General features: G+C 38.6%; 1 protein-coding gene across 5 annotated transcripts in view; it reads left to right on the top strand.

Annotated features, from left to right (window-relative positions):
• The window catches only part of ADAMTSL3 (ADAMTS like 3), a 190,326-nt gene that overhangs the window by 121,534 nt on the left and 41,293 nt on the right, over positions 1-27,499 (top strand). For 4 of the 5 annotated variants that reach the window (XR_008238303.1, XM_052808436.1, XM_052808434.1 and 1 more), the window contains exons 9-16: positions 3,990-4,147; positions 5,138-5,249; positions 8,524-8,662; positions 10,254-10,304; positions 14,456-14,660; positions 15,526-15,673; positions 17,119-17,203; positions 24,044-24,330. Coding sequence is in view for 4 of the 5 variants with exons in the window: in XM_052808436.1 (XP_052664396.1) it covers positions 3,990-4,147; positions 5,138-5,249; positions 8,524-8,662; positions 10,254-10,304; positions 14,456-14,660; positions 15,526-15,673; positions 17,119-17,203; positions 24,044-24,330 (1,185 nt within the window). In the remaining variant the exon portion in view is untranslated. Of the gene's footprint in view, positions 1-3,989; positions 4,148-5,137; positions 5,250-8,523; positions 8,663-10,253; positions 10,305-14,455; positions 14,661-15,525; positions 15,674-17,118; positions 17,208-24,043; positions 24,331-27,499 lie in introns of those variants that run through there. The other variant, XM_052808437.1, reaches the window with a different exon arrangement.

Raw genomic sequence — 27,499 nt, 5'->3', positions numbered from 1 at the left:
GCTGTTGTGGGGAAGGAGGTGGAAATTGCTTCTGGCTTCATAGCCAGATCTTCAAGAACTGCTATTCTAGGGGATGTGCTTTGGGACAGTTTGCTTGTCTGCCTTTCTGACTGTATGTATGTTTGTGGGTGTTTGTCACTTAACAGAAAATATCAAGTGATCTTTGGTCTGCAACTTCATTAACTTCTGTGTGGGTATGCTGGTATAATTAGAGGCAGAATTTAAAAAAAAATCACCTATAATTACAGGCTCCATTTGTCAGAGACATTCTTCCTGGCTTGTAAGGAGTTGAATTTAACAGGTGGAGCAGGGACTACTTATTGTAGAATTCTATACTGCCTCCTGTTGCCAGTATATGTTTGCTCTTCAAGTAAAGTCAGCAGCAGTAGTGTACACTCGAAGAGCACTGTGGAGTGTCTGGCGCTTTTCCCTATATCTTGTGTTCTTTTGTGCTTCATCTTGGGCTTTATGATCGGCTCTTGTTCCAGGGAAACACAGCTGCTGAATTAATCAAAAATGGCAATGTGGTTGGAGATGTAGCGCATAACAGATTTGAGACAAATAATTCTCTGAATGTTGTTTTACAATCAGCAGCTTAGTGTTTTAGGAAAGACTGCATTTCTTTGTAGCTGTATTGTTTGTGCGTATAGACACTTTAAGACAGACAACAGATTCATCAGAGAGCAAAGGTGTTACTTTGGGTTTTTTGCAAATAGGTCCCTTTTGTACTTCTGTCTGCTTGGGTTTTGTGAATGATTTGGTGGAAAATAACCAAATAATTAGTACAAAAATGGTTATGAATAAAATGTTTCATTGTGTTGGTTTTGGTTTTGATTTGGACTATATTATGGCTTTTCTAGCAGTTGTTTTAAGAGCATTAGAATCAAAACAAAAACTGAAAGTTCCTTGAAATTAATCCTCCAGTAGAAGAAACAGGAAAACCAGAAGCTAATATTTTTACAAGTGGCTAATGCTAGATAACTGAGTTCATGAACTTAAGGGAGTTAAACTTCACTAAAAGGAACTGAAACTCTTTTTTGCCTTTTTGTCAATTTCTTCTCTGCTTGCAGTGATTTGCATTACTTGACAGTAGCTATACATCTATGCACTGCTTTGTCTTTTGACACATGCTAAGAAGACGACAATGTTGCTTGCATTTTGAAAAGAATGCATGTTTTAATTTGGGCCCCTGTATTGTGCTTTCTACGAATGAATCGCTCAGAAAAGAAAGAGCTTTTGTGTAGCAACATGATTTGCTCCTTCTTGCACTGGGAGCAGGAGCTATTTCCCTGGGAATTCTTCCGTGTGCGCCTCTACACAGTGGGATATCTGCAGTGGGTTCCCCATGCCACACTGCCCTACTCCTGCCTGCCACTGAGTATGGGAGGCTTTTGCGGTGGGTCTTCCGTCCACAGCTAGGCAAGGCATTTCCATGGGGAAAACACTCTTTTTATCAAGGTAAGGGAAGTAACACAAAACCAGACAGTTTTAGGTCTTTGGCACCAGTGATTATCTTGTTAGGCACAGAAAGAGGTGAGCACTCAAGAGAATTCCCTGTCCTTTTGACTCTGCACATCTGGAGTCCTAAAGACCCCTCAAGGAAATGTTTCCCTAACTTAGGATGGGGAAGCTTACTCCTGACGTCAAACTTCCCAGTTCTTCAGGATTACAGGACCCTGCAGAACAAATAAATGTTTGGTGAATTCTTTTCTAAACCTTGCCTATAAGCCAGGTGGGGAAACCTGTGTTCCAATTACTGCTCTGAAATCAATAAAGTAGTTTTTTGGGGGATTCCCTAATAATAGTTACTATGTTATGTATGTGTTACATACACTAGATGCTTGGTTTCACTCTGTTTTAGAAGCCTGTGATGATAAGCACTAGATACTACTGAGCAGGAATATATTGCATCTGAGGTTATCTGTTGTGCTGTGGAATAGCACTTTATCTCCCTCTGTGACACACTTCTGGGAAAATCTGAGCAGCTGTTCTAAGCTTCACTGATGTGACCTCCAGAGATACAAGCCATCACTCTATAGTTGGACCTTGCAAATAAATACATGCTTTGGATTCAAATCTAGTGTAGCTCTAACATAAATGTATGTCAGCTCTTGGTGAGTTATCATGTTGTTGGTTGCTGAACAATATTCTTGGTTTGTGCTTAGAAAAACATAAAAATTCTTTTTTATTAAGAAAATTAGCATAAAGACTGTAAAGTAATGCAGCTCGGGTCACCATCTTCAACATCTTTTTGCAACTGCCAGATGTCTTGTTTTGCAATCCTAAATGCTAGTTTTGAAGGGGTCCTGTACTGCTGAGGATCCTACTGACTTTATGTGGAGTTGGAAGTACTTGAGATTTGCTGATTTGACTCTTAGTCAACTAAATAATAGAATAACAGGCATCATGCATTAATACTTACTGTTAAGCAGTGTAAGTTTGGGGTCAAGGCTTGCAGAAGCTTAATCCAAGAATGCTGAGTTCTGGATATTTAAAAGGTTATTTTGTAATGCAATCAGGAAAAAAAACTTCCATAGAAGTAACAAACAAAAATATGTAATAATCCTCTAAATAATTGATTTCTCTGTGATTTGTTTATTTCTATCTGTTCCTAATGGAAACACGTTGGACAATGGGGCACTTTGATTCCCAGAGTTTCATTTTTCTCCCTTTGACAAAGTACATTTGAGTCACCACTAGATTCCTACCCTATGATTAACATAAAGTCATTTCCTAGAAACATATCCTTCCTTAAACTTCCTTCCAGCCATGTATGTGATCGTTGTTATACCTATAAGCATAGTGGAACCTGATGCTTAGAAACTTGGGATAATGTTAGTACCTTTTCAGGGAAGCTGATTTGTTCTAGAATTTCTTCACTGGCTTTGTTGGGGATGCTCTAGAATACATTTGTATTTTAAAAGATCTTAAGGAGGAAAACAGTAATGATGGACTGCAGCATTCAGAGTATGTTTTCAGTGCAGGTAAAAACAGATGCTCTTAGCCTAAATTATCTAGCTTGAATTAGGTAACTCAGTTTAAAGTACCAAAAAAGGCAAGGTAGCTGGAGAAAGAGGATATTTATAGCTCATCAAAAGGTTCCTTTTAGCTTGCCTTGAGCTCATCTGAGATTCATGCCTTTCTCATGCAGTCCTCTGACAGATTATAACCAGACCAGTGTATTTCAAGTCATGCATCTTGCTGTGCCTATACACTGTATTATGCAGAGCCTAAAATTCTACTTTCATTATGAATATCTTCCTTTAGCTTTGTCCACTTATAGTTCAGTCAGTTTGCTGGAAGTGACTCAATCCTAAAATGCTTCATCTGTCTTCTGGAGGTTGTTGGGCTGTTAGTTTAATCTGTTTCCAAGGAGTGCAGAACAGCTCAGAAAGGGTTTTCACCACCACCTGCTCTGAGGAAGGGACATCCTTCCAGCAGTGCTGCAGCTACCCACCTCCCGGCCGTGCTTTCTGCTCACATGGGAAATATGCAAAGTTGAGTTAATGAGCTCTGGAATGGGTAGAGTGATACAGGTATTGAGGTGAGTGTTTGGTGAGTTTGACACCATTCAGGCTTCTCTTGAGACTGATTGCTGAAACTGCTAGGCTTTTGACTTGCATGGAAGTATGAGTTATTTTTCTGTGTATTGATTCTATCTGTTTTGAGTTTCTTTCAGCTTGTCCTGCTGAAGCTATTCCTTTATAACTATTTAGAGCACTTGGTGTAGGAAAAACTGTCTCAGAAGTGCTTCTGGTATGAAAAAATAGTGTGTTCAGGCAGGTATTCCTGTGCTGGCATGTTGTGCAATTATGTATCAGCCTACAATCTCTGAAGCAGCTAATATTCTCACAGATACTCTGTGTGGTTTTTTTAATGCATGTATACAGCTGTTACTTGCAAGGCAAAGTTGTAAACATTACTTTCTGACTTCCTTGAAAATGAAAAATATCCCATTTAAGTTTACTAATTGCATGTTTCTTCTTTAGTTATAGAGTCAAAGACACTACAAGGAGACAAGGGAGAGCACAGTTTCAATGCTCCTGGAACATTTGTCATAGAAAATACAACTGTTGAATTTCAGAAGAGTACAGACAGGGAAATCGTAAAGATCCAGGGACCTCTTGGAGCAGATTTCATTATCAAGGTGGGATGTGTGTATGTACAAATCTACAAAGATATTGCAAGTATGTGCAACAGAGTAGGTGGCTGTCCCTCAGGTTGTAGCAATACAAAAAATCTTGTAGCTAGCAAATAAGGAATCCTAATTACAGTCCAGAGATAGTTTATACTAAGTGTATCGAAACAAATTAAAATGTTATGAGGTTAATGTCTTTGCTGTGGTGGAAAGTACCACAGGCTCTTTAATGGTAAAAATGGCCAGGACTTTTGTTTTAAATGTTACTGAAGGACTAACATCGGGATCCTGTGCAGTGGATTGGTGTTAATCCAACTGAAGACTGCCACCTACTGAATCTGAGCATTGCTTCCAGCAGCGCCCTAAAATCTCCCTTAGGCATTGCTAATCCAGCTACTGACCATTTCTAATCCCTTTAAGTTTCTCTTCTACCCAGACCACGTACCAATGGCTTGCATCATACATGCAGATATTTATATGTAGAAACATATTAATATTTGATTGCCAAAGGAAGATAGTCATACAGTTTTCCATTGGAAACGACGGCTGTTTCAGTATTATCACACCACTTGGTTTTATCTGTCATGTTGTAGAAACAGAATTTCCGTAGTTTTTATTTTGCGTCTTTAATATCACATGCGCAGTTAGACTTGCCTGAATATGAACCAGTGTGCTTAGATCAATTATAGACTTCCCTCTCCAGCAAATTTTAAAAATTTTGTTAACAGATTAGACAGAAGAATACAGTTAGCAACTTTGCCAATCAAGGACAGATAATCACATAGTGACATTAGTACCGTGAATAATTTGAAGAATAAAGCAACATACAAGTGTTTGACTATTGGAAACTTAAATTTAAACATTACTGTTGACTTTCTAGAGGTATTATGCCTGTTACCATATTACTTTCTGCGCTGCTATTATATATGAATTACGTTTTGAAGTTACATGAACAGTTGAGTACAGTATACACATGTGTTGTAATGGAAATTTCTTCAGACCAGGTACTCTGGATCAAAAGAGAGTGTGGTTCAGTTCTTTTTCTATCAACCCATCAGTCATCAGTGGAGGCAAACAGAGTTCTTCCCCTGCACAGTGACGTGTGGAGGAGGTAAGTAATGGCAATTCTTCAGGAGTGTTTACAGCTTGTCCTGGTTTCAGCTGGAATAAAGTTAATTTTCTTCTTAGTAGCTGGTACAGTGCTGTGTTTTGGACTTAGGATGAGAATAATGTTGATAACACACTGACGTTTTAGTTGTTGCTAAGTGGCATTTATAAGTCAGGGACTTCTCAGCTTCTCATACCACCCTGCCAGCGGAGGCTGGGGGTGCACAAGAAACTGGGAGGGGACAGAGCAAGGACAGCTGACCCAAACGAGCCAAAGGGCTATGCTATACCATATTACATCATGCCCAGTGTGTAAACTGGGGGGAGTTGGCCGGGGGGCACCATGGCTCAGGGATTGGTTGGGCAGTGGTCAGTGGGTGGTGAGCAATTGTATTGTGCATCACTTGTTTTGTATATTCTATTAGTAGTTTCCCTTCTTTTTCTGTCCTATTAAATTGTCTTTATCTCAAAACATGAGTTCTACTTTTTTTTTTTTTCCCCACTGAGGGGGTGGGGAGTGAGTGAGTGGCTGCATGGTGCTTACTTGTCAGCTGGGGTTAAACCACAATACAGTTGAAGATTAACAGTGACTGATTTTCAACCTTCATTTTGCATTTTTATTGATTAAATGTTTGTGTTTCTTTGCACACTGGTGGTTCTTCAGAAAAATAAATGACAGAGTAGCAGTTAAGTTGGTTGGTTAAGTTAGTATGAGCATAGGGGTTTTTTTATACCTTGTATTACTGGAAGTCAGTCTTCCATAAGGAATGATCATTTGAGTAAGAACGAGATACCTTATAAATAATGATATGACATTCAAACTGCAAAATGACAATTCATAAAGGATATTTTGGGAAAGTAAGCAAAGAAATACAATGAGATTTTAAAATAAGGATAATCAAGAGATGAAGGAGGAAGCTGTTTCTGGCCACAGTAGTAGACAGGGAGAGTTTTAGAACACTTAGTTTAGAAATTAGTTACGCAGAAAGCAGATAAGTAAATAGAATTTAAAGAACAGCTACTTTGGCTGTCTGATCTTAGACAGTTAGTCCTGATGGTAGTTAGGGCAGCAGTTGGTGTGCTGTAGGGTCACTGCCTGGTTTAAACACTCAGCTTGTACAATGGTTAGATGAAGTGCAGCTCGGCTCTGCTACTGCTCATCCAGCCCAGCCCACTGCTTGTCACGTCTGGTTCTGCAAAAAGTGTGACCTCATTGTAGGAGGAGTGTTTGACATTATAGATAGCTATTTCAGTTTAGTTAGCATTACCCAGGTCACCTGAAAAACAGACTGGGATACTAGTGATAGTGGTGTAGTGGTTTTCTTGGAGAGTACATACATGGTTTAAATAGTTATTTGGGACATGAGTAAAAAGAGTGAAAGATGTTTAAAGCACAAGCAGAATCTGGGGAACTTTTGATAGACCATCCATTTTGGCACTTGCATCTCACTTTAATCTGAAATGCAGACATTATATGTGTATAATATGTAGTCCCACAGGAAACTACTGTATCTTATAAGATACTTGGCCTCATGAAGTGTGATTCTTGCTGGAACTGTGAGTGGCAATACATATGCTCTGATGATTCTATCACACTGTGTTTATGAATTTTTCCCTAACCTATCTGACAATGGAAGAAGTGTAAAGCATCACAGTTATTTTTGAGGACTGCATGTAAACACTAGATAACTTAAGGGACATATTTACCTTCAAAGTTATTGGCTCAAATCCAGCCTTATTCAGACTGGTGTTATGGATTGAAAATTATAGCTACATGTCAATCTCTTTGAAATTAGCCAGGGTTTTCAATGCCCTACTCTGTAGCTGCATGTCTATAATATGAAACTGGTACCTTTAGCAACAGAGCTTGACACTCTTGATGGCAGTCCTGAGAGAGGCCAGTAACTGAAGAAGCACAGAAACTAAGCTATTGCTTACCCATGAAAGTAGTAGTCTTAAGAATGGCATATTGCTGAGGCATGCAAGGAAGTTGTATTGCAGCTGCCTGGCTGTAACCTGTTACCTTAAAGTGGATTTAGTATCCAGATTGTGTGTTTGGCGCCTCTTACTGGCAGTAAAAGAAGTTGTTCCTCACAACAGAGACTTGGAACCCAGGCACCACCGTTCCTCGCTTGAATGCTGCTTCTACATTTACTTCTGTAATCTCCACGTAGGGGAAGGGGGAGTGTGACGGGCATCTCAGAAAGCAGAGTCAAGCTTGAATGAGCAAGGACGTTTAAAAATTGTGTTTATCTCGTTTGCAAGTGGCATATCCTCTGGGTCCTTTCAGTACTTACAAGAACTGGAACATACATGCTTTGAGCACTGGAACTGTTAGTTCTTTATGGTTATCACTCTCATGCATGATGACCCTTTGAATCAGCCAAGAGACACACAAGTGAAGCCATTGATATATGATACTTAGCATTTTCAGTAGACGCTGGGACTTGTGCTGATAGTTTATTGACTCTATTTGGATTTTAATTCTTGTGGTTTCAAAATTTTTTTCTTTGCACATACCAGAACATCCTCCTCCTCAGTCTAAGTCCAAGTCAGCTCTTTTGAATGAGTCTTTTTTTCTTAGCCAAAAAAGCAACCTAGTGGTTTATAAATCTCAGATGACTTCTTGTAACCAGTCTCCACACAGCTTTTTTTATTTTTTAATTTTTTTTTGCCAAGTAATTACTTCAAGTTTTCTTTAGTTGGCTTTTCAACTAGGAATGTTCTTGAAACTATTTCTTGGTTTTCTACAGTTTAACTTAGCAATGTTGTTGGATTTCATCTTCAATTCCTCTGGTGTTCTGCTTTAAGTATTTATTTTTTTTAGCATGCATGGCTGTGTAATATAGCTCTATAACATACATGGTAACTCCTCCTTGGGGGAGGGCAGTTATAAATTGTGGAACGTGTAGTAGAACCGTATGACTTTGTAGGGTTGCCTCGGTGACAGCTGAGCTGCTCCAGTACATGTATTCCTGCATCACATAAAAATATGTATGCTTTTACTCTTATACTTAGAATATTATTAGAATAATGTGCCAGAGTCTTATCTAGTGTTAAGATAGGTTAACATAAATGTTATGCTGAATTGCCCTTAAATGAAGATCTGGTCCTGCATGTTCCTGTGTAGTGTTTACTTATTTAAAAGCAAACCAAAGAAGAGTAACAGGAAATTAATTCAATGGGCAGTGCATTATTGGGGGGAGAGGGGAGCGGAGCGGAATAAGGCTGCTTTAATTTATCTCCATTACCAAAATTTAAATTTGCTTCTGCATTAGGTTATCAGCTTAATTCAGCTGAATGCGTGGATATTCGTCTGAGGCGTGTTGTTCCTGACCACTATTGTCATTACTATCCAGAAAATAAGAAACCAAAGCCCAAGCTAAAAGAATGCAACATGGATCCCTGCCCTTCTAGGTTTGTATGACAAATAAATTTAAGTGTGTGGTATAGTCAGTTACTAAGGAACAAGCAATTGTATTTACTTAATTTCAGTTCTTTTCATCTTTAAGGCTACTTAATCTTGATTGATTATTGCACATGTTAAAGGCTGATGTCTGGCACCATGGCTAATAGATTTGTGGCACTTCTTCAGTGTTGCAGAATAGGAGACTTTGCTTTATACAGAGGTATTGTAAATATCAATTTGTCTGTTCAAGGGCTAATTCTGCTTTTATGTCTTTTGCTGAGTGGTACAGCACTAGTACAAGGATTTTGTGTGAGGAGGACAGATTGTTTGCCTGCTTTTGGATTTATCGATGTTGCCATTCAGGTTTTCTCATTAGACAGCCAGTAGCTCCAGCTCTCAGTCAGCGTACAAGTTCTGCACATGGTTTAACTTGGTTTATGCATCTGCCTACCGTAAAAGTTTCATTCTTCATTTGTACTGTGGAGTTGACAATTATTAAAGTTTGAGGGGCTTGGTTTTTCACACTAAGAATTAAAAAAAAAAAACAAAAAACCAAAAAACCAAAAAACATTCAAAGTAAATATACTTGTGGTACAAATACCACAGAATATTATTGCCAAATTATGAAAGCTATAGTATACATAAATTGTATTGAATTGCACTACAGTATTTCAAACTAACTTTTGGATTGTCTGGTGAGGTTTCCTGGCTGTGCTAAAGAATCTTAAAATAACATCACAGTATCAAGTCCCAGAACCTCATATTAATATGCCAGCTGGCCGAGCTAGAGTTATATGCAAGAAGAAAAGGAAACACTCTCAATGGATTTTATTTCCTATAGCTAAACTGTCCATTTCCTTTCATTCCTGTTGAACATAATTGTTGATAGTGACCTCTAACAGTTATAGATGTGCAGACTTTCAAGTTTTTTTCCTGGAGAGTTGATCACTATATGGAGTGGTAAGACCTCAGTAATACTTCATGGCAATGGGTGCCAAATGTTGCAAAGCTGGAATGGGAAAATTAGGGAAAGAAAGGGTGTGATTATCTTTTTCCTTGCAAATTTAGCTTATATAGACAGAAAAAGGAAAGTACTACTGGATATAACGCTATATTTCTTAGTTCTGGAAGTAAGTAACTTTATGCCTGCTCTGTGCTGCGCAGTTCAAATAAACAGCTCTAGAAGGATCCTAAGCACCATTCAGGACCTATCTAGGATTAATCCTGTGATGCATTCATTTCACTGCCACTCATATTCCTCAGCGGTTTGTTATGAGTATGTAACTATTTTCTTGTTAATAAAGTAACACAGACCTAAAGGATCACTGATAATAAATTTCTCTGCCGAAGGCTTGCTCATTCAATATTTTTTTGATGGTATGAAGTGGAGAAACTGTATGCTGAATAGATCTCTATCTGTGCAGAAGAGGTAAGATTATACGAGTCATTGTTTGCCACAAGGGTAATGTGTAATGAATGTAAGATTCTCCCATTTCACGTTGGGAATTGCTTACTTTAAGCATGATCATGTAAAAGTATGTACTTGACATACAGTCTCGGATATGGGAAATAGTGATGCAATATTTATTTTGTTGACAGTGACGGATTTAAAGAAATCATGCCCTACGATCACTTCCAGCCACTTCCTCGGTATGTATAATCAGGATAGCATATGTGTCAGCATTAGCATAATTTTCACTGCAAATATACTATTTGAGTACTAAGATCATGGAACATCTTCTGATTTTTGGCTGTACAGGAGAGCAAGTTTATAACAGTCCTGAACACATTTTGAAGCTTGTGATTTATTTCAGTGTGCTCTGGATGATTAGCTTAACAGTAAGAGGTTCTTGATATTCTTGAATATATTCTTGAAAATATCAATGTGGAAGACTTTAGAATAAAGATTTGTCCCCCTAAGCCTTCTCCTGCTGTAGTGCTGAGAAGAGCATCTCCTTCAAAATGCATGTATGAATTCTTGCCTTGAAAGGTTTTTATTTTGAAGATGTATGCAACAAATATATTCTTTTATAGAACAGGTCTCCCTATGTTACAGGATTCTAGAAATTCTTTTTCCCTTGAGAGGTCTCATTCTTCTCTTTTTTAGACCTATACTCTATTTATTGACATCAAGGCTGACATGTCACTTTAAAGATACTGAGTTGTCTGAATATCTATTGCCTAAAATTAAGTCATCAGAGCACAGTTTGTTGCCTTTTTTTTTTAGCCTGAATCAATCACAAGAATGTAAAACTTCTCTAGAAGGCTTAAATGTTTTGTAAAGAATGTTAGGACTAAAAAGCATTGAGCCAGATTTACTGTTAGCGTAAAGAATTATAGTTGATGGAGCCAGATGCATATTTATCTGAGTTGAACCTCTGCTTTATTATGTCATGAAATGAATAATGTGTATTTTTCTAAAGAAGTAAAGATATGAAGTAATAAGAATGAAATCATAGACTTGCACGGCTCAGTGGAGCTACTGATTACAGCTGATACAAATGTCGCAGCAATTTACGCTTGTTGTGGATCTGCTGTCCTGTGATGTACTTTGGCTTTCATACATAGATTGAGGGGTTTTTTTTCCTCTACGGCTTTATCCTGTAACGTTCCATAATTATATTCTGTGTCTCTCCCATTTCTTCTGCCAATTTCTTTGTACTTTGGATCTCCTCTGGAACACAGCACAATTTATTTACATGAGTATTTCATCTTCTGAACCGCTCATGGCTTGGAGACCAATTGGAAGAGAAATTTAATCCTCCTTTCTGTGCTTTACTATGCTCAGCATGTTTGCATGACGCTGTGGTGAGATAGATTATGGCTGCGATAAAGCTGTGGGCGGGTTCTCTTATTTCAAACACTAAGAACTACAGATGAAGGCCCGCCTCATTTCAACACCTCGGTGTGTCCTGTCAGAAGGTATCATGGTCTGCCTGGGTGATGCTCAGGAGTAAGAACTGTAAGGTAGCAGATGGCCAAGCAGGGCTCGGACTTGGTGCCAGCAGGAAGGAGAGAGAGGAAACAGGCTGTGTTCCACTGGGAGGGCACATAAAGAAACACAACGAACATGTAAAAGCACCTTTTCTTGCTGGAATTTCTGAAAGAAGACAGCAGCTGAACCAGCCAGTTTGTATACCTGCATCAAGAGGTGAATCTGGTCCAGTGTGGATCCAAGTCTTGCTTCAGTGTGGCAGGATGTGTCTTCTCTGTGCTGTTGCCTGTCAAGTAACTGCAATGCATCAGTCTGTGCCAGTTCTGCTGGGGCTTTTTCCACCTTTTCTTTTTGCTTTTTCTTTTCTTACCTGTTTCTTACATGCTAACCCAAGACTGTTCTTGCAAAGCAGGCAGAAAACCAAAGTACTGTAGATATGCTTGAGCAAAGCTGTACAGACTCCTTCACCTTGACCAGCAGTTGTACATCACACCTCCTACATAACACGAGGGCCATGTGGAGGGCTGCTTTGCAGTCCTGTGGCATTTACCGCTACTTTCCCATTCACACGAGGAAGTTGTGGGAAAGTCATGGTGTGTACCGCAAGATCTTGAAAGAGTTCTCCTGTGGCTAGAGTTGTAAATGCCCCACTGAAATATTTTTACAGATGGAGAATTCTTTTGAAATAAATAGAAAAATTTCCCAGGATGAAAATTTTCTTTTAAAGCTTTTGGAATGCCTCCATTTATTTCAGACTTGTTGGACTGTTGAGGATCCCTTGACAGCTGTGGGTTCTGGAAAGTATCTCCTTGACTGCTTGCCCAAGACCCCCCTTTTCCCCAGTAGCCATGGACCTCACTCCATCTTGAAAATGCTTATGGGAGTATGGGATCTGGAGTGTGTTCGAAACTGATGAGATAAAGAAAAACAACTATAAAACTTCATGCTATAAACACTTGTGAGGCTAGTATTACATATAGCACAGTGAGCCTTATATATATAATTCCATGAGCTGCTAATTCATTGAACAGTTAATTGCTCTTTAGTTCCTGACTTTTTTTTAAAGAAAATGAGTTAATGCTGGCTATTCATTTAAGTCAAAGAAAACTGTAACTATTGCTCTTCAAATGTAATTTGTACTTGTGATATGATATCAGTATCTGGACATACAGCTTTATTCTGAATGCTTTTGAGTATATCCTCTATGGTTAATGTTCCATGGCTTGTTGTATGTTTCATGCTCATTCTTCTGTTGAGCTTAAGCATGATTAATATGTTTTTGTAGGCAGTTTAATGAATTGCTTAAATTAGGAATTGTCCTTGATTCACCTGCTGTATCATAGAAAGTGGGTAGTAATTATTTAAATTTACCTTTGATTTATAGGCCTTTGCTTCATCTAGTCTGAGGTTATGACATCCTTTATGTTAGCTAAGTTACTCTCAATGAATTGATTTTGGTGAGATATTGTAGTACTTTCTGAGTCCATTGCTCATAATGGACATAATTTTTTCGTGATCCTTTCTGAGCCCTTGCAGTTGTAATAGGAATAAGTTTTAAACTAGCAAGACATTGACAAACTGTAAGATGTGCTGCAGGACTCAATCGTTTCCCAGGGCTTAGCTTTGATTTGGGTGGGGGGTGGAAAGAAAGCAAGAGATAGGAGGTGAAGGGTGAGAAGATATTGCATGGAGGTTACTGGAACCAATAGACAAATGCTATGATAGAAGCTTGTTATCTCTAAACATGACAGGACAGGATATTATTGAAGTTATTTTTTGTTGAGAAGTTGGTTACTTAAATGTACATTCATGCTAAGACCAAGAGATAAATTAAACAGTTCGTAACCTAAGAACCTCCATGTAATTCTCACTTCAGATGGTGTAGCAATTTCCATCTTTATTGTGGTTAGGTCTGAGATCATGGATAGATGTCCATTTTGAAGACCTTCCCTCCCAGCAGGTTGTTTATCATCCCTCTGTTAGAGGTTACTACCCCACAACTCTGCTGGTTGACAGGGCCGTGTGAGTTTTCCTTAATCTGTGCATCGCCCTGCTTCAGGAGGAATCAGCTAGCCTAGCCAAAGCAGCTGAAATGGATGAGCAGCTGCCTTTTGCTTGAAGCAAGTTGGAAAGTGTGAATACAAAGTCATTCAACAGCATTTTAATGAGGGTGGAAAACTCTTGCAGAACTGCAGTGATGACCAGCCAAATGGTACCTGTCACGATTTAATTTGTTCACAGTCCTTATGGATGAAGACAGTTTGAAATGAAATGGCTGGGTTTACCCAAAGCAAGTATTAGAGTTCCCATAAAAATTCTTACATGAACACATTTTTAAGGGTAGTGTGCATGATGTGGGCAGTGATGAGCAACTGTGGGTAATAACACCCTCAGTCAGCACAGCCAGATCTGTCTTTGTCTTTGGACTTCATATTATCTCAAGTACATATGCTTCTCAGTCTCTGACAATGGTAATAAGAGTATATGTGACCATGTAAATTAACTGTGAAAAATATTCTATTTAGATGATTTAAACTATTTCTAAGTAAAATCATTCCAGTAATCAAACTCAGTATATTTAGGTTAACTCATGTATGAGAATAAGATTTTCAGTTATTTTGGGAAATGTACTTAAATTTATAGTTCTATTTTTCTTCTCACTTTGCACATGAATTTAAGCCTGGAATAATGCAAGGTAGCTCTGTCATTCAATGTATTTATATTCAGTGTGTGATAAGAATCCAGCAACCAAACTATCAGTGGGTTTTAATGACACTAAGGTTGGATTTGGTATTTTGCACTTTTAGTAGGGGTTAGTGGAATAAAAAATAGACTTCTTTTTAATATATGTGAGTTCTTTTTCCAGGTGGGAACATAACCCTTGGACTGCATGTTCAGTTTCCTGTGGAGGTGGTATTCAGAGGAGAAGTTTTGTGTGTGTAGAGGAGACCATTCATGGAGAGATACTGCAAGTGGAAGAATGGAAATGCATGTATGCCCCTAAGCCCAAAGTGATTCAAACCTGCAATCTGTTTGATTGTCCTAAATGGGTGGCAATGGAATGGTCTCAAGTAAGTTGAAAAGTAATTTGGACCTTTATTCTTGTTTTCTAAAGAAAGCCTCTAGTCTTGTGTTACCATGTATTTGTGAGCACAGGCATATTAGAAAAATAAGCCCTGCAAGCATAATTCATAGTACTAGGAGAAGTTTGCGCTAAGTAATTTGGCCTGATGATCAAAATATTAACATGTCTGTGTGGAGAAAATTGCATATAGAATTATTTATGCCTGTGGAATTCCTGCTTTACACAGAGGAGGAATTAGAGCCAGAGGTCAGGCCCCTTTGCAATCAGGTCATCTCTCAGTTCTTGATAAATGTAATATTTCACTGCATATAATAGCTAAAGGCAAGTCTGTCTAGGGGCTGACATGTCTGCAAGGGTGATTTTCCAGCATTCTTACCTTCCATTATAGTAACAGGAACATAAAGCCAACTTATCTTGGCTGTAGTTATCTGATACAGTCAGATAGCTCAACACTTCTATAATTCCATAGTTCTTCCAAATGACATCACTGACATACAGTGAAGAAACTGTTCTTGCAGCACGTCTGACCCAGCTTTAACTGAAAATGACCACTGTGAGAGAGCATATTCTCAGTATATAGCCACCTCTGTTCCAGACTGTTGCCAATCAGATAAGCTTTACAGAACCCCGAGAAGTCACTTGCGTTCCCAAAACTTAGACATTTTTTCCAGCATCAACCTTTTCTTTATTCACCTAGCAATGCAGGGACAAATTCATACGTCTCTGATACCTGATTGATTGTAGAAAAACTTTAGTGAACACATCATCGGTACTTCTAACTTGCTTTTTAACAGTATTTGTAAATATAATAAAAAAGAAACAGCATGAGATGGTTGCATTGTCTCCTGCAGTGCACAGTGACCTGTGGCCGAGGCTTGCGTTACCGAGTAGTGCTGTGTATTGACCACCGTGGGCAGCATGTCGGTGGCTGTAATCCACAACTTAAACTACACATAAAAGAAGAGTGCATCGTGCCAATACCGTGTTACAAGCCAAAAGGTAACTGGAATTTTGTCTGGGTCTGTTATTGTTTTACGTTTTTGTTAAGAGAATTAAAAGCCCCTGGTAACCTTTTTCAGAAATGCCAGAAGCTGGAATTTACTAGGACTTATTTCAGCCTTGGCAGAAACAAGCATTTTAATTATTGGTGCTAGGAAAAGTGCCCTGCTGATATTTTTTGCTGATAATGTGGCCAGACTGTCATGAGGTGAACATGCTAACTAAATCTATACAGCCTGGTCAAATTGGGAAAACCAGAATTAATGAGTTCAACATGGGGAGGAGGAGTTGTTCAGTAATACTGGAAATGGGAATGATACTCCATATGTATCACCTATCTTGTTTGTTTGCATCTCATTAAATGTGTCAACATTCTCAGTGGGCCTCATCAGTTCATTAAGTTATAATCAAACGGGTTTCCTTCTCTTTTCTCCATTTCTGCATTTTTAAAAGGTCTATAGCAATGATGTAAATTGGCAAGTATTCTCTAAAAGAGCTGGTAAGGCATAAAAAAATAAAACAGTGTGTGGGAAGTCAAAAGAAAAAACAAAGATGAGGGGAAAAACCAGTATATCTTGTCCCTTGCTTACTTCTGTCCCTCTGGGCCCAGAAAATTTAGTGGGTGCTACTCCTATTCTTTCAGTTTTTATTTGAAAGGCTGTATTTCAGACCTTCACAACTCACCATAAAGATTTACATAGACAAAGTGAAACCTATGTGTAGACAACCCTATGTTTCTCTTCAGGATGTTTTCAGACTCTAGAGAATTCTTCAAGCAGAAAACTATTCAGGGTTAAACCATGAAGTAGAAACTAGCACTGAAATTTTAAGAACCTTCTTCTGGGGTTTTACTTAAGTTTGGAGGCTCAGATCTTCAACTGGCTTACAGTACTCCTAGGAAAAAGCAACACAGAAGTGTAGGATGTATGGACAGATAAAAGAAGCCAGTGTTGTTTTTTAAATTAATTTCCAATTTTGGGAGAGCTGGATAGCTCAGCATAAAAACATTTTCTGTGAAAATTTTCTAATGAAGCCAGTCTATCTGGAGAGCAATGTACATTTGCTATGCTCTGGCTTCTTTTTCAGCTCGTTATTATGACGATAATCGTTATTATGACGATAATCCATTACACTGAAGTATAAGCTACAATCTAATAGAAATTGCCTGCATTTGGGGAAGATGTGGGAAAGAAGTAAAAGATTAAACAGGAATGGAAATTGGATTACTGGTACCCTCTCAGTAAAAAGGGGTGTCAGAATAGAGCTCAAACATCATGAAGAAATTTTCTAGGAAATTATGTTTTATTTATCAGAATATCTTTATTCAAAAGCATTAGATCAATAGGCAACGTAAAGTGTGAAGTGCTAAGGTGAATAATGCTAACATCTATGTATTGCTTTGGTTTTGGAGGAATTACTTAATGTTTGGGTTTTTTCTCTACCAGAAAAAAATCCTGTGGAAGCAAAATTGCCATGGTTTAAACAGGCACATGAAATGGAAGAGACCAGAACAGTCTCAGAAGAGCCAACGTAAGTACATTGTCTTTTACAGTGAAGAAACATTTCCGGCATATTTTGCATATCATCTGGAATGACTCTTGCTATGCAGTTTGCTTTGACAGTTGGCCCTCCTTGGGAGATGAGTTGTGTTGTGAGCTGTTCCTAATTTTATGTCTAAATAGTTTTGCTTCTGGAGCTCCTGTTCTGGGTGACACAGAGCTACTCTATTATAATGTCCCTATATCATTCAAGCAATGCAAAGGGATCTTAATTTAGCCTAATTAAGCCCTAATTAATGCATGTGGAAGCATTTCAGCAGATGGAAATTAAATAAACTCAGTTTTATCCCAGTCATTGCTGTTACCTCAAGAATGTAGTGGTTGCATTAAAAATTAAGAGGTACTTTGTAGGGTTGCCAGGATTTCCTTGGAGGGTGAGACCAATGCGTAAAGAAAGTGAGAAAAACCTACTGATCTCTGAGCTTAGCTGAATCTATGGGGATAAGTTGTGATATTTTACACGTGTGTATGTGTGAAATAACATCTGGATTTTGTGAGTCCCCTTAAAAGCTGATGGGGGTAAGCCTTGCAACATTTAAGTCCTGGGGAAGAAAGCATAACTTAAATCCAGCTACACTTGTTCCTGTCCCTTGTATGTTAGGGCATCCACACAACTGCTTACTTATAGGCATGAAACATACACAGGGGATATATGTATCTAATATATTCAATATATAGTATATAACTTTCTAGAAAGTAGTAACTTTCTATAAGGTTTTCACTAGAGGTTTTGAACAGTATTTTGTTGTGCTTTGCCAAATTCTGCACTCATTTGTAGTAGTGTCAGTTTAAAATAATTCAGATGAGCTTACTGAAGTTGCTTTGGATTTATATTGCTCTGAGAGTGGTGTGTGCCCTATAACTTATTTCTCTTCCTCCATCTAGCTATTCCTGATTTTTGGCACACATGCACTAACAGGTGTGATCATGAGTAATAAAATCTTTACACCTGCACTGACTCACAGAAGAAACCTCTTGCCAAACAGGTGTTTGCATAGTTATGGTGACTGTACTTTAAACTTTTCACTACTCTAGCGTCTGAAGTCAAGTGTCAACCTACTGTGAGCAGTTATTTTACTGTCCAAATTGGTGGCCCTGAATTCAGGCATGGTAGTAGCAAAGATATAAAACTAAAGTGTGATTGTCGAAGGGGGTGATGCAATCAAATGTGCCTGTTGAATGTCAGCATATCAGAATGAAGGTATATGAGGCCACCTCTGAAGAGGATTCAGCACGAAGCTATAAAGAAAATGATCTCCAGCATTACAAACTCATGCTGTGGCAACCGTGAGCTAATGCAGTCTCTAGGTTTTTAGGATCCTTCAGCAGCAGTCTGACAGAACAAGCAGGGAGGACTGGCAGGGACACAGCATGCTGGTTCAGAGTATATTTAGAATATAATAGAGCTGAGCCGGAAACTTTGTAATGGATTCCCTTGTACCTTGTCCTCACAAAGAAAGCAGCTATTCATGCCTTCCTAGACATGACTGATGTATTCCACTGCAGCCTCACAGTGTGAATGCAGCCGTGTGTTTGAGTTCTCAGTGCATGTCGTGTCACAGCTGTGCAGTTTTGCAGTTTCCTGGATCTTTTTTTCTTCTTCACTCACTCTGAAGACCTAGATTTTCTTCATCTTTCATTCATGATCTTCATCCTGTTCTGAGACTCTTTCCTTCACATCTTCCAGAAGCATCTTCACCTAAGTCTGAAAGGTTTCTCCAGCCACTTCTTGGTGATGATTCTTCTCTGCCATCCTTCTCTTTACTGAGGTGTTGCTGAGGTGCTGTGCTTTCCTAGGCTGGGTACTCTGGGCTCTCCTGGGACCCAGCTCTAACGCTGCAGTCAGATTCCCCTTTAGTTTCCTTTTACCCATCTTCTGCTGCCACCTGCTCTTACTTTATTCTTCTAAGGAAGCTGGCAGGTTAGGAGAAATGAGAAATAACTGATCCCTGACGTCATCCCTTTGTGCAGATTGCCTGTTGGTCATGTGGACAGTGGTTTGCAAACAGAGCAATTTCTCACTAGGTGCTTTAAATCTCATGCCCGAACTGCTCCTGTCTTTTCCAGCTGGAGTGAGATTTCTGGGTCAGGGTTTAGGATTTAAAAAGAAACTGTAACAAGAGGTTGTTGCTTCTCCCAGAGTAAATTCTAACAAGATTTCCCTCTGGTTGGGATCTGTTTTACTTTGTTTTCTGTAATTTACACGTGGCACAGCGATAACTCATAGCCCATCTCTGCCTAGCATGAGGCTTATGATTTCCTTGGTAAAATGCCATCACTTTTAATTTTAGTTAGTCTCTTGTCATCCAAACTTAAACCGCAATATTAAGTCTCAACTTCTAGTCCATCCTTTTATTACTACTGTCTTTCTATGCTTTCGTGTGATATTTTAGTTGATAATGAATAAGAGAATAAATGCAGCTGTGTTTTCGAACCCACAAATGGTGGATATGCCAAAAGTAGCTTGTGGAAGATAAATACTTCTGCTGCTGTGGTCTACCATGGCTGGTGTCCTGAATTTACATAGAGGGGGAATGTTCAAAAGCTGCTTTTTTTTATTATTAGCAAAATAAAAAATGACTGCCCTTAAAGTGAGGCCAAGAAAAATGTAAGTCTGACCTTTTTAGTTTTTAGTTGTGGAATGTGATGACAGTTGATACCAATCATTATTTTAAACGTTCTTCCCTCGAGCCTTCTTAGTTACAGTGGGATTCGCAGAGAAGCTCCAGCAAGGTTTTTGCATCCTTTTTATTAATCGTAAGTTAAAGAAATAGACACGTCAGCTGCCTTTCCCTGTCATGGCTTAGAACAAAATTAAATGCCTTCAAAAGCTGATATATTTTTTCGGCAACCTGAGCTAAAAAGTAATCACTAGGTTTGTGGAGTTGCAGTCGCTGAATGTGAAATGCGGTGTCTCTCATAAAGGTTGCTGCTCATTGCGTTTGAGTCATTTTCACAGAAATGTCCCCATCGTGCCTTTGGTGATAGAGAATTACACATTTTTCACAGCTGCTTCTCTGAAAAGGGCTGGTGATTTTTTCCAACACCTTACACTCCAGGTTGATAAAACCTGGCAGTGCAACTCTGCTTAGAGCAGGCAAGGGTGGTGCTTCAGGGGAGGGGGAGGGTGCCAGCCAGCATCGTGGAAGTTCTGCCCCAGCAACCAGCCAACATTTTAGATGCTTCTGCAAACTTTTATCCAGGCCCCTTGGCGCAGTAGGGTTGGACGGGAAATATCACAAGAGCAGCCTTTTTTTCAGGATTTAGGCATTTCCTGTCTTAACTGAAAGCAAGAACTGCAGGCATGAGGAAGCTAAAAAAAAATATTAAGAGACACCATGTTTTCCAAGTCTTTAGAAAGCTGCAGAAGGCTGTGCTGAGTTAAGTTTTCAGTTCAGATTTGATTTGGTTGGGTTGGGCTGTTCTGTCCCAGTTTTATCATCAGTAGTTTAGGTCACTGCTTCATTTTCCAGGTCATCCTGCACTGGCTTTTTTGGAGTGTGCCAGGTGAATGCACATGTCCGTTGGTGTTAGACTAATAGCACTGCAGCGTGGACATAGTCACCACTGCATCTGTAGTATGTACATCATTTATACCTGTGCAGATGATTATAGGAACATTTGATTTCTACATTGCACTGGGAAGAATGACTGTACAAAAAGGCTGATTGTGAAAAATTGTGCCTGCTCGGCTTTGCATTTTTCCATTCTTTTCTTTTTTTAATCAGAAGAGGAGTCTCATCTATAAACTTAGTTAAAGATCTCAGAAAATTTTCAGAGTTACCACCATCTTATCTGTTCCATTATAAATTCCTGATGATCTGCAAGGCATCATAATACAAGTGCTTTGGTGCTTCTTAATCCTGACTTGAGTTCACTTTGAGTGTATGCCCATCAAAGGCAGAGTGAATTTGCTTCAGGGAAGCAATGTGTCCAAAGCATTGCCACATGTGTGCTGTGAATGCCACTGTGTAAAAAATATATCACTTTTGAGGTTGATGGAGTTTGCTTAGTGATCTGTCACAGGCTTTGGTTGTGCTTATGTTAAATAAAAAATAAAAATTAAAAAATCATTTGCCTGAACTCAAAATTCAGATACAATGCCAAACTCTAGAGCTCCCTCACTGTCCAGTCAGTTCCTTGCTCTAATTTTGTATTAGCAGTCTCCATTGGCTTCTGCTGAACGTACTTACAGTGGACTTCAACATGGTCATCCTTTGAAAAGTTCTACAATTTAGGATTTTAATACCTAAATAGTCATGTGACTAGTTTAGCAAATGCCAAGGTAGAATAAAAAGTATTTCGGGTGGCTTTTTTTTAATTTTGCACTTCACTAAAAAATACCAGACACTAATATTCAACAGGAAAACCTCAATTATAATATAGGCTTGCTATAAGTCAAAGAAAAAATGCTTAGAATTTTCTGAGTTTCTTTATAAATCAATTGGTTGCTGAGTGAAAGGACTGCTGTGGTTCAGAATTTCCTTTCATTTATACAGGATTTCAAAAGAATGCATCATACATTATTTTTTTATTGTATTCAACTAACAGTGTACAAAACTAACACTAATTTCTGGTATGTTGCTGTCATACTTTCACCAAAAAAGTTATTTGCTTTCAGACTGCAAACTGTTAGGTGTGGTCAGAACACCAACCAACTCTTTTAAACTATAAATGTCCATCAATTTTATTTTTTAAATTAGGTACATAACTACAAATGGACTTATATGGGTTTTTTTACACAGAAAGGAGAGGAAAGTCATAATTTAGTTAAGCCTATGCACAATGGCCTTGATCCAATAAAGCACTTAAGCACAAGTTTAACTCTGAACACATTATAGTCATATTGACTTCAAAGGACTACTAATGTGCTTAAAGTTAGGCACATGCTTAAGCGTTTTGTTGGATGAGGGTGATTTTTTCCCATGGGCACCCTTGGTAGTTGGCATGGCTGTCTTTGAAAAGACTGTAAGATCTGATGTTTCAGGGTTAAGCTGATTTTTATCTGCTGGCGTAAGAGAAAGCCTTCCCTTGCAGCTTTTCCCACAGATGTTCAGTTAGAATTTGTTGTCAAAAGCATCTGGACATTGACCTCTACCAGCTGTGCCATTGGACTCGGTGGGTTGTTAGGTTACACCAGTAGGGCGTTTACACAGATATTATCACTGTAGGACACAGCTATCTACCATTTTGATAATACTCTTCCAATAAAAATCAGTCTGGTCATCTACTTCAAAGGTAGTCAGACTTGTGATGTGATGAGCACTTGCAGTTTTCCCTGGTTTCAGGATGAGCTGGGGATACTGCACCATTTACTGAAGTCTGTCAAGCACCAGTGAGCTCTAACTAAAGTTTTGAGGCTCTGTTCAAGGATTTGAAGTGGCGGGCTTTGACATCTTTCTTTATCTGCATAGTAGAGTTGTAAAGGTATTTCACCAATACGTCCTTAAAGAATAACCAGTTACCTTGTAACCTTTATTGGCAATGGGAATAGTCTTTTCCAGAGCAGACAGTTGGTCTTGAGGTCTATCCCAAGCACAGCTTGACTACCCCAAGGGCTGGGTTAGAGTACCCTTATGAGTTACCCACTCATCTGTTCTCCTTTCTTCTATTTGATTCTTCCTCTGTATATACTGGCAAGAAGTTTTTGGCTCAAGATGATAAACTGTCCACAGAATCAACCACACTGTGTTGACATTTTTCTATGCTTACTGTGTATGCAGAGCGTAAATACTGGTTTTTGTCTTACACAACTGTTCTTATATTTGTAAGGGCAGCCTTCCTGCAGTAAAGAGAAAGATAATTCTTAATCAAAGATAAGGAGAAAATCTTTGAATCCTAATTTGGATTTTTCCTTCCAAATATGTTTTTACTATTGGTCAAATATATCTCCCATTTGTGTTTTGATCATCAGCTGCATTTGGACATTTAAAAAAGAGCAACTGCAACCCTTTGAAAGAATGTCCTATGAAATTCTATATTTGACTTCTCATAAATTGTACCGCAGAGCCACTAAGGATGACTTCATTAACGAAATTCAGCCCCTTGAGTCTAGTGCCACTACTATCAGATATTAATGTGACCCTCGAAGTCAGAGAACATTATAGACTAAAACCTCCTTTTATTCAGTAAATTCATGATCTGTAAAATAAGATTTTACTATAGTTCATCAGGAGCATAAATGCTTTCTAACAAAAATGATAGATTATAGACTGAGCTGGTTAGACCTCTTTACTGAAGATGAGAGCCTTCTTTCAAGATTAAATCTGAACAACAGCCTGCAGTGGTGTGCTTTGGAGATTAGCTAGATATGAAAAGTGCTTTTCTTCTGCCTGGTTGCTGATTATTAGTGTGACATAAGGTGATGGCCTTTCTCAGATTTAAACAAACTGCAAATATACTTTTGGCATATGCCTAAGTTTGCGTACCTGGGGAGCTATTTTATATTCTATAGATATGTCTTCATGCAGTTTCTCCTTTTTTTCCGCTGAAGGATTTTGAGAAAAGATTTAGGTGATGTCCTTTTCCCCCCAAAAGGATACAACTTTCCCTATTCCTCATGATTCTTTCTCATCTTTTCCTACATCTTTTTTTTTTTGTGAATTTTGAGAAATGGTCTGAGATGGGGGGCAAGTGAAAGACTAAAGACGCTTGATTATGCACTCTATTTAAGCATCAAATAGTATTATGTATTGTCTGCTTTGTGTATAAACATACATTTATGTGTTTTAGCTATGTTTTAACTGTGCACACAGACACAATTATATGGAATAAAATGACAGTGTTTTTACTGCGCTGTGATTATTTGCAGGTTTATTCCTGAACCCTGGTCTCCGTGCAGTGTCACGTGTGGCAATGGCATACAGGTGCGAGATGTGAAATGCCGAATTCTTCTCGTGTTTACTCAGACTGAGGTTGAACTGCCTGAGGAGGAATGTGAAGATGTGAAGCCACCAACAGAACGAGTCTGTCACCAGGTATCCTGTGACAGTGATCCTGTCCCCTACACACCAGAATTTTCACATGCTGAAGATGGCAGTGTGATTTATGACTGGGAATACATTGGTTTTACTCCTTGTTCAGCCACATGTCTTGGAGGTACCTTTATTTATTTATTCATTCATTAATCTTGAGTTGTAAGAATTTGGCATTGTTTGACATTGTTGGGTCTTCTGTTAGTGTTACCCTAACTTAACTATGTTGATCTGTAGGGAAACATGCAGCTTCAAGTTTTAACTTATTTCTAGGTTATCCATAGAGTATTTCAAACTACTTTGTTTCCTTTATATCTTGTGTTCAAACACCGACTTTATTTGGTTAAGTAAGGTGCAAGAAGTTGTTGATACAGCAACTTGCTTTAGTCTTGTTGCTGCAGGAGTCTTGGCTGCCAGGTGGCACAAACATGTTTAATGCATGGGTGATGGGCATGTTTAGATGACCTATCTTTTCCTAAGAACTGAAAGTTTATAGTTTCAGACTTAAAATGCCCATGTTAATTATTCCTTATCTTCCAAAATGCTGCTATTTTCTGCAGTACAGTAGGGATACAAAGTTGTAATTAGGGAGACTTGCTTTCAGTCTGACCAGCATGAAGATCAAATGGGAGTTTGTTTAGGTCTTGGTACAGTATATCACTCTATAGGAACTCTGTGCCATACATCTGTCTGCAAGTAGTTAGGCACATTCCTTTTTGGATGTAATCGAATCTCCCTGTCGTCTTAAGTACATGTTACTAGACAAGGTTGCTGGTGTTGCTACTACATACTGTACTTTGGGACTGAACACAAGTGAGTTATGAAGTGTTAAGTGGAATTGTGAACACACCTATATATGACAGCACTGATGACATCAGTGGGAAGTGAAGACAGTTGTACCCATAGAAGAAATAAAAAATGTAGAAAAGGGGAGAACAGAAACAATTGGAAGCAGAGAGCCAGTCTAGAGCTCACAGAAAGCAGCCTCCTTTGTACTGTTCACCAGTTCAACCTTGAAGACAGAAGCTGGGAGGGATGTCTCAGAATGCTATCAGCAGGATGGTAAGTGACTGATAAGTGCCTCCTTTTATCATTTACTACTGCTGTTTACTGATGGGGTTGATCCATAGCAATAGCAGCACATGTCATCACAAAAGCTGATGCATCCCATTCCCTCTACTACCTTCAGCGGGCGTTATGACTGGCAAGGTAGAAGAGGCTATAGTCCAAGTACGTATGGATAAAAGTGTGATGGTAGTGACAGCTATTGTGACTGAGTGTCTCTGTTTCTTCATTTTAATGAGGGAATTGTTTTTAAAAGCAAGGAAATTATACTCTAAAGCAGAAACAAGGCTTTCATTACTACTAAATTTGTAGTTCTCTTTTTCATATCTCAACTGATTTTTGTAATGTACAATCATTTCATTGCCATCTTAAATCCACTTTACTACTGCTTTTTAGTCAACATCTTTGTCAGAGGTGTTCTAAAACTCCGAAGTTTTTTAATTTTGAGGACATCAGCAGACATCTAGGCTGAAATAATCTCTAGTCTTTGCCTGCTCTTGTACATGTGCACGTTTGCATTGCCTGCATCTTCACATGTGAGTTTGTCCATGCCAAAATATTCACATAAAAACTTGCACTCGAAGTGCAAGCTGACGGTAATTTAAGGAGCCTGTAGTGAAGACAGTAGTTCCATTTGCCGGCACGAAGGAACTTCAAAATGACTGATGAGCAGAATCCCGTGCTCAGCTTAATTTTGTTCCTGAGGGAGCTGAATGTGAATTCTGTTGTTGACTTCTGGCCCTTTCATGAATTTGTGAGGTTGCCTAACCTGGAATTGTTCTAGTTCATAGTAGTCATAATGTTCATAGTAATCTAACCATTTGTCTGATACACAATAGAAATGATCCATCTGAAGAAGTTTAAAAGAAAACAGTTTGTGTTCTTGAGACTTCTGTGGTATCCCTGGTACTATGTCTAGACATTTTTCTTATGTGATGCTCCTGGGAAATGTGGGAAGTTGTCAGGATATTTTATCAATGAACAGCTTCAGAAGTCCCTGTGCTGTTATGCTAGTTAGGTAGCAGTGATTTTTTCCTTCTATCAGTTCTGGTCGTCTTGCTGCCTTGGCAAAGGCTTTCACACAGACCAAAAATTACCTGCCGATAAATAGTTTTAAGGGAACCAGACATCTCTTCTGTTTCCAGCTTACTGCAATGTACTAACTAATGATCTCACTGTCTACTATTTTTCCATTGTGTAGTTCAAAGGAGTTGATCCATTTCTGCTAAGTTTTATGTTCAAATCTCATTTCAATTAGATGAACTCTTCAGTTACAAGAAATAAATGTTGTCTGAGTTTGGAATATCCCAGTGTAATGTAAATTATATTAGGTACTTTTTCTCTAGTATGTATGTATCTAGCAGTGGCTATTAAAATAAATTCCTGTGGATTTTCAGTATCCTTGGAACTCCCCACCCCCATTTCTTAGTGCTTGACTCTGAATGAGGGAAAAGTCTGCAGGGTCTATGTAGGCTGCAAGCTTTATAGCCACTGTTTGAGCAAGGACTGAATCTCTGTTTCAGTGCTTGTCACTTGCACCTTTTTTTTTTTTTTAAATCCTCATACAGACTAGACTTTTAATTCAAACTCTCCTCTGGTCCCTCTCCAAAGCAGACGTAAAAATACAGATGGAAACATTGCTTTTTGAAGTATTAGAATTACAGAGATAGAGTGATCTGCAAGGCATTATCAAACATTGTCTTTACTTTCCAGTTCGTCATATTCAGCAGGTTCTAGAGCATTAGTAACATGAGTCTTTCGTCGTGTTGTGTGCTTTCTGCACCAGATCTGTGTGGCTTGTCACACAGCGTGTTGAGTGCTGTACAACTTGCTGCTTTTGTGGACTGCTACGTTGTGTTATGCCTGCTAGCATAATTAATACTTCTTTCATCAATCTTTCCATGAGTGCAAATAAAAGTTGTCCAGGCCAGTTTGTCATGAGGCAGATGTCACCTTTAACATCCATAGGAAACTCTGTAACCATCCTGAAAGCTAAAGATCTATTTTGTCTCCAGTGCCTGAAGAAATCCCAAACTGAAAATAAGACAACCGTGTGCTTGGGGATCTCAGGATTTGCCCTCAGTTTCCCAGAATGTTTTTTTCTTTTTTTTTTTTTTTTTCAATCTGAAGAACTTTGGCCCTGATGCAAAAGCCCCCAATATAAGCAGAAGTTTAATTTTCATAGTATTGTCAGTGAGAAGTAAAAGTCGTAATCAGAATAAAAAGTA

The sequence above is a fragment of the Harpia harpyja genome, chromosome 14, assembly GCF_026419915.1.
Source record: "Harpia harpyja isolate bHarHar1 chromosome 14, bHarHar1 primary haplotype, whole genome shotgun sequence".
Taxonomy (NCBI): domain Eukaryota; kingdom Metazoa; phylum Chordata; class Aves; order Accipitriformes; family Accipitridae; genus Harpia; species Harpia harpyja.
Note: the sequence above shows the minus strand (reverse complement) of the source record. Positions and strands in the feature narration are given on the sequence as shown.